General features: G+C 34.2%; 1 protein-coding gene across 3 annotated transcripts in view; it reads left to right on the plus strand.

Annotated features, from left to right (window-relative positions):
• LOC109083778 (CCR4-NOT transcription complex subunit 3-like) overlaps nucleotides 1-3,580 on the plus strand; it is a 367,831-nt gene extending 364,251 nt beyond the window's left edge. For all 3 annotated transcript variants that reach the window (XM_042744833.1, XM_042744835.1, XM_042744834.1), the window contains exons 16-18: nucleotides 664-796; nucleotides 1,020-1,145; nucleotides 3,161-3,580. In XM_042744833.1, coding sequence (XP_042600767.1) covers nucleotides 664-796; nucleotides 1,020-1,145; nucleotides 3,161-3,259 — 358 coding nt within the window. In that variant the 3' untranslated portion in view covers nucleotides 3,260-3,580. The remainder of the gene's footprint in view (nucleotides 1-663; nucleotides 797-1,019; nucleotides 1,146-3,160) is intronic.
• Nucleotides 3,581-8,029: the final 4,449 nt, after the last annotated feature.

Here is an 8,029-nt window from a genome sequence, read left to right on the forward strand (position 1 = left end):
ATTGCAGAATGAGGAGTATTTGCATTGTTTTTGTGTACTTTTCCAAATTAAAAATATTTGGCACTTAGTGAGCCTTAGTAATCAAAATTAAATAAGTAAATCAATAATAATATTTCAATCTACCAGTTTATTTGATAATATTCTATGGAAACATTATTGCACAAACATTTCCTAATGTCTGCTCTCATAAAACAGGCACTGGTATGAATGAATGAGTGAATTAAATTTCAAACATTAATTTAAAAATAAAAAAAAAATCATATAAAATTATATAAAATTAGATTCCACCTGTCACTTCAATGGCATATTCAATAATTTAATTGTTTAAACATTTTATTAATTTTATTTATCATAGTGTTCTGATTTTTATTTGAATTAGTATTTTTTTTTCATGTATGTATTTATTTTAAATATATGTGTGTATGTATTTAGAGATAAAATAAATGTAGTTTTGTATTTATTTATGTATTAAAATCTAATAAATTAATTAAATGCATCTATTTTTTAATTACCAAATTTTGAATTATTTGGTACTTTATATTAAATCCACACAAAAATACTATCTCACCCTAAACTATTTCAGATTATCAGGGTCATTGGGCTTGTTTTGAATGTATTCTCATCAATCATTTTTTAATTGTTTACTCTCTTTTGGACACACAGGCAGTACCTGATGAGGAACCCCTGCCCAACACTGCCTTTTCACCAGCAGATGCCACCTCCTCACTCCGACACTGTGGAGTTCTACCAGAGACTGTCTACAGAGACCCTCTTCTTCATCTTTTACTACTTAGAGGTGTGTGTGCACGTCCTTACAGTTAACGCCCCCAGTGGAGCCTCAGTAATTGCAAACAGGTTGTTTTGTTCTTCAGTAAGCACATATGGCTTGCATTTGATTGATTGATAGATAGTGGTAATATCGATCTTAGAGTGTGATTTTTAGCATTACGGTCAGATTATAGCCTGTTTTCATTGGCATATTTCTGGTGAATGACAAATTGTTGCTTCACACTCCCTAGGGTACAAAAGCGCAGTATCTAGCAGCCAAGGCCTTGAAAAAACAATCATGGAGGTTCCACACTAAGTACATGATGTGGTTCCAGAGACACGAGGAGCCCAAGACCATCACTGACGAGTTTGAGCAAGTGAGTCACACTATAACAAGAGTCAGTGCTTGGAACTCTATGGCCCATCATATTTTGGCCAAGAAAATGTGCCTGGTAGGGCTGGACAATAATTAAATATCAACATGTAGCACAATATCACCGTTATTGGAAAAAATATGATTTTTAAACACATTTCTGACTTTGATATACATTACCAGTGTTTTGATTTGATTACAGCCATTACTGGGGAAACCGCTAGTTTTATTCAAGTGGCTACCTTCCGATCTCTCTCGAAACCCACACGGAAGTGACTAAAACTGCAATTCATCGACTGGCCACTAGAGGCTCCAAAAGGGAGTCAGTCCCATAGACTCCCCATGTTAAAACTTTCCAGCAGAATTTTTTTTTTACAGTCTGGTACAAAAAGTGGTTTTGGTCTTAGAGCCTTAAAGTTCTGCATAATTAAGGGCGTGGCCACTTGAGTGACAGGTGGATCGCTGCTGCTGTCACCACCGTCAAGCTAGGTGGGCGTGGTTTCAGCAATCAGCTCCCGGATCTTTGCCCATTTTCGATTATCCAGGAGTGACGCACGGTGACGCACTGCCAAGATGGCGACGGCCAACTCCGTCCACTTAGAGCTTCCCTAACACTCCTCGGAAACCTACGGGTGATGTCACGAAACTATGTCCATGTTTTTATACAGTCTATGGTTTTAACACTCTAAAAGCACCTCCTGCTGGCAGAGAATGAATTTGCATTTTCAATAAGCCCGTCTCCAGCAACATTTCCAGTTTTTGTTGTTGTTCAATTTTTTTGTTTTCTGCAGCGAATCGGAGCACTTTTCATACCCTTTTTTTCTGGCTGAAGCACATTTATTTTAATCTATAAGAATAATCAGCCTACACTAACAGTCAAAAGTTTTTGAACCGTAAGATTTTCTGCTCACCAAGGCTGCATTTATTTGATCCAAAGTACAGCAAAAACAGTAAAATTTTGAAATATTTTTACTATTTAAAATTGCTTTTTATTTGAATTGATTTTAAAATGTAATTTATTCCTGTGATCATAGCTAAATTTTCTGCATTATTACTCCAGTCTTCAGTGTCACATGATCCTTCAGAAATCAATCTAATATGCTGATTTCCTGATTATCAATATTTAAAACCATTGACTTTTTTTTTTTTTTTTTCAGGATTCTTTGATGAATAGAAAGATTCAAAGATAAGCATTTATCTGAAATGAAAGCTTTTGTAACATACACTGTTCCATTCAAAAGCTTGGAGACAGTATAATTTTTATAAATTTTTTTTTTTTTTAAAGAAATTATAGAAACTAATACTTTTATTTTGCAAGGATGCTTAAACGTGATCAGAAGTGATGATAAAGGCATTTATAATGTTACAAAAGATTTCTATTTTAGATAAATAGTGTTCATATTGATATCGGAGTTGTATCGTATCGACCGAAATTAAGAAATATATATTGTGATATAAATTTTGGCCATATCATCCAGCCCTACTGGCCACAATATATTGAGTGTGCAATTACAGTTTATTTTGTTTTTATGAAATTAATATTTTTAATCAGCAGGGATGCTGAATTAATGAATGAAAAGTGATAGTAAAGACTTTTGCATTGTTGAACTAAATTCTGGTCTTTTGAACTTTCTATTCAAAGAATTGTAAAAATAGTGCATCAAGGTTTCCACAAAAATAATGAGCAGAACAACTGTTTTCAGTCGTGATATTTCTGAAGGATCATGTGACACTGAGTATTGGAGTAATGGGTGCTGAAAAATCAGTTTTGCCATCACTCCAATAAATTATATTGTGAAATATATTAAAACAGAAAATATTGTAAATTGCAATAATATTTTTCAATATTACTATTTTTTTACTGTATTTTTGATCAAATAATTGCAGCCTTGGTGGGCATAAGAGACTTTTCAAACCAATTATAAAATCCTAAACTTTTAAACAGTAGTGTATGTGTCAGTAAAACTTTATTTCTAACCTCATTTTGCCGAATGATTGATTATTTCTGTCTTTCTACAGGGGACATATATTTACTTTGACTATGAGAAATGGGGCCAGAGAAAAAAGGAAGGATTTACATTTGAGTACAGGTACCTTGAAGACCGGGACCTCCAGTGACGGATGGTCAACTAGAACGGAGGACTACTGTCGACATTCCGGACTGAATCAACACACATGTACACTCTCTTTCATTCATCAGGGAGGAGACCCAGATGCATGTGCAAGACTGTTTTATGTCTCGCTGGTGCATAATGCATCTGGAGCCCCTCCCACTCCCCGCCCACCAGCCGCTCCCTTTGAGACTCCGCCCTCTCATTCAATCAATATTAACCCCAGTAAATCACAGTTTTTTGAGAACTTTATGGGGCATTTTTGCACCAAAAAAAGAAGTTGCGTGTGATCAAATAAAACATTCACCCTGTCAGCAAGATTACATATGCAAATCAGTGTTGATGAATTATTTAACCTATAGTTCTGCTATAATATTGGTAACTTAAAGCCAACTAATACAGATTATCTGTGCCACAGCTGTGTTATTCAGAAAATTATTGATTTAAAGTAAACAAGCAATTCAATTCTTATGCACAATTTTCTTTCATATACCTGTCCACCAAAGCTGCTGTTTTTTGGCTAATTACACCCTTATCTTGTAAGCTCTGATCAAAGCACATGTCTTAATTAATACAGATAAGCTTGCAAGTACGTGTTCCAAACTCTAATATTGATATTCATAATTGTGCTATCACTGTGGCACCAAATAATTGCACCAGTTCAAGCGCACTATTTTTGTTTATAGACAACAAATAACAGGAGACCAAGTACACGTCACTCAGCTTGTGACTCTCATCAAAAGAAAATAGTTTTTTTAGACTCAGAAAGGGAATTAATGAATATGTTCATTTATTAGAGTAAATGCTCATCTCCATCTGTCATTTTTGAAAAGTGACAGGCTTTTGAGAGCTTGCATGTCTAACAGATTTCACTAAAACTTAAAGGTATACTCCACCCCAAAATGAAGTTTTTGTCATTAATCACTTACCCCCATGTCGTTCCAAACCCGTAAAAGCTTCTTTCGTCTTCGGAAACACAATTTAAGATATTTAGGATAAAAACCGGGAGGCTTGTGACTGTCCCATTGACTGCCAAGTAAATTACACCGTCAAGGTCCAAAAAAGTATGAAAGACATCGTCAGAATAGTCTGTCTGCCATCAGTGGTTCAACCTTACCGTTATGAAGCGACTACACTAGTTTTTGTACGCGAATAAAACAAGAATAAGTATTCTCGTCACTTCATAAAATTCAGATTGAACCGCTGATGGCAGATGGACTATTCTGACAATGTCTTTCATACTTTTCTGGATCTTGACAGTGTATTTTACTTGGCAGTCTATGGGACAGTCACAAGCCTCCCGGTTTTCTTCCAAAATATCTTATATTGTTTTCCGAAGACGAACAAAGCTTTTATGGGTTTGGAACGACATGGAGGTAAGGGATTAATGACAAAAATTTCATTTTGGGGTGGAGTATCCCTTTAACGGTTTTATTTCAAAGAGGCACTCATAATTTTTCAGGATTCCGTTCCCCTTATTTGTTTGTGCTGTATAGATGAACATCCACCAAAATCATTTTAATAAGAAGAAAATGCTGTAGAGGTGAATAAAGTCAGTCATTTTGAAATTTCTTTACAATTCAGAAAGAATGGGGCATAAAATATCCAACCTGACAAAATGCCCATGCACACAACCTTGTTTTTATCTTAACCTTTATCTTTCCCAATGAGCGTGTGGAAGAGAGCAGAAATGTGAAATATATATATATTTTTTTTTTTCCTAACTGGAAAAGTGTTGTACAGAACATTTGTTCTCCTTCTGTTGACCCCCCCGCCCATCCCCCCCCCCCCCCCCATTTAAACGGCATGGAAAATTACACTTGCAAAGTGGACTGGAGTAAAAAACATAATAAATAAAGCATTGCAAAGAAAGTAAAGACTGTAAAATATAAATAAAAGAACTACTTTTCAAAATGAGGGCTTGTGGGTTTTCATCATCGCCGAGCATTTGTTTTGTATTACATTGTTCTCATGAGACTGTCTCCAATAACATCATTTATTGACTGCCTCGTGAAGAAATTGATTATCGTTTTAATTTAGTCCCATTATAATTCAGTTAGTTCCGGTCCTCGAGTGTCATTCTGAGCATGTTGATATACAGTACAACAGCTCTGGGACTTTTCACTGTTCGTATCCTTCTGCTTGTGTTTGTTTGCAGAGTGGAAGCAAAGCGAGGGGCAGGCCAATGCTTAAATCTTTGGCTTATTAAGAAAAAAGGCAGTTGTTGGTTTAATGTAGAAATCATTTCCATTGCTGTTTCATTACCAAAAACCTTGTAGTCACTGAAAGCATAAACTACTGTACTACATATACAAAAGTTTAGGGTCAGTAATATTTTTTTAAAGAAATTAATACTTTTATTCTGCAAGGATGTGTTAAATGCATCAAAAGTGACAGTATAGGCATTTATAATGTTACAAAAATTCTGGAAATACTGAAATTTCCACTTTGCCATCTCAGGAATAAATGACATTTTAAAATTAAAATAGATTTTAAAAATTGTTTATATGTATTTAATTGTTGGAATATTTCACAATATTACTGTTTACTGTGTTTCTGATAAAAATGCAACCTTGGTGAACATAAGAGACTTATTTGAAAAACATTTACAAATCTTACCCATCCCAAACTTTTGGTTTGTAAAATACAAATTGGAGTTACACACTTTTGGATATACAGTTGCCTCAGAAATATTGGAGACTTGTCACTACATTAGAAAACAAAATATTAAACCAAATGGCATCTGCAAACAAACATAGAGCTTTTCTCAGAATTAACTTGGCTTTTCTGAGCCATATGTTTTCGCTTATTATCCAAACATTTTATACATACTTTTTTAAGTGAATGTATGGCGCTAACACAATCCAGACCAATGCACTTCTCCTTAGCATTTTGAACAGTAAATCTGATGTTTTATCATTTCAAACCTAACAATCTTTTTTTGTGAAATGTTTTACTTAAAAGGTTTGCCGTGTCTTTGAAATATGCTTTTAGTATTTTGTTATCTAATGTAATGACATTAGAAATCCAAGCTCTTTTGTGGGATAGTATTCATTGTGTAAAAGACGTAATTCAGGCAAGTACACCAATGCATTGACATCATACTGGCACTTGGCAAAACCTCTCAGTAGCAACCAAAATTCTTTATACTTTGGTGTTGAACCGCTTTAACAAAACACCATCCTTGAACTTGTCCAGCACCTGAACCTGTTTTTACATTTTTCATCTGTTCACGTGTGATTCCGTGTTTTTGTGTCTGATTATTTTTGTTTGTGGCTCTGTGACGCATTTGGTTTGGGCCAGTGGCTGCAGGAGTGTTTGAGTCATCTGGCTGCGTGTTTGTGTGTATTTACATGCGTGTGCGAAGGCTACAAGCACTTCTGGCAGGTTCACTACCGTGAAGCTCCCACAGTGACAAGACTGACCCCTCCATTGTCTCCAGCAACACAGGGAGTCATGTCATGCCCCAAATACAAACATTCGCTCTCACGTCACTGCAGATCGGAATGCTCATACCCCAATGTCCTAAAGTGTGTTGGCTTCAGACTGCTGTATGATACTTGAGAACAATGTTGTCTCCTCCATAACGCCTCCTGAAACCATCTAGCCTTTTTTCACGATGTGAGATAAGCAGTGCCAGCTTCTGAAGACTTCACATGCATGCAGCATGGCATCTCTGCTACAGCAGGAGCCACTAGTGAGAGAGGTAACACGTTCACTTTAGGCCAACTGACTTCACAATCAACATTCTGTTATTTTAATCGCTTAGGAGGAGACATTCTTCAGTAACATATAGGTAGTAATAATATAGCTAGATCAAATATATATATTAAAAACAGAATGTGAACATTTATTTAATCAACTGTTTTGCAGTTCGGTTTAATAATCCTGTGTTCTGTTCAGGAAAATTATCAATATGATAAAACGGCATAAATATAATAAATCAATGTGTAATTATGATGCAGTAATTAGTAAAAATGTGTTTAAAATGGTTTTAGATATATATGTCACATTGCTGTCACCGCTTGACAAGTTGACAACATATGCAATGCTTTTTTTTATTCTGTAATTTTGTCTGAAGAATAATTTGATAATTTTGTTTACTTCATTATAATTACAGTAATATCATATTTTAATATAGCATTAATAATCATGATTTTAATATTATATTAATAAATCACATATTCATTTTAATATAATAAAAATAAGGTTGTTACATATGTTACATGTACTTGCTATTATAATAACAATTAATTATGCATAATTACATGCAAGTAACCCTAAGCAACCCAAAATCCTTACCCTAACCATAAGTACATGTAACTGATATAACTCAGAACTTAAACGTATAATTAGACTGTAACGATATATAATATACACTGTAATGAAACACTATATAATTACACTGTAATGAAAATATTTTTAACACAAAAATAAAAGATAGTTTGTTATATCTAAAATCAGTTTCATAACAAGACACCACCCACCCTAATTATTGTTTTCTGACGTTTTATTTCACTACTTTTTATTCTTGTTTTCATTAAAATAATTTTCATTAACGCAACAGGGTAATATCTTTTCTAATTACTTTTTTTTCCAATTAATATAATGTTGAAATAAAAAATAAAACTTTTTCGTAGTATTTTTTTTATATATAAAATAGTCCAAATTACAGGGTTTAGGACAAATACTAGAATTAAATAGTTTGATGGCATTATTTTATACCTAATAAGAATGATATCGTTTGCATTACAGAATAGCGGTTGGGGAATTGGCA

This window comes from Cyprinus carpio, chromosome B19 (assembly GCF_018340385.1).
Source record: "Cyprinus carpio isolate SPL01 chromosome B19, ASM1834038v1, whole genome shotgun sequence".
Taxonomy (NCBI): Eukaryota; Metazoa; Chordata; class Actinopteri; order Cypriniformes; family Cyprinidae; genus Cyprinus; species Cyprinus carpio.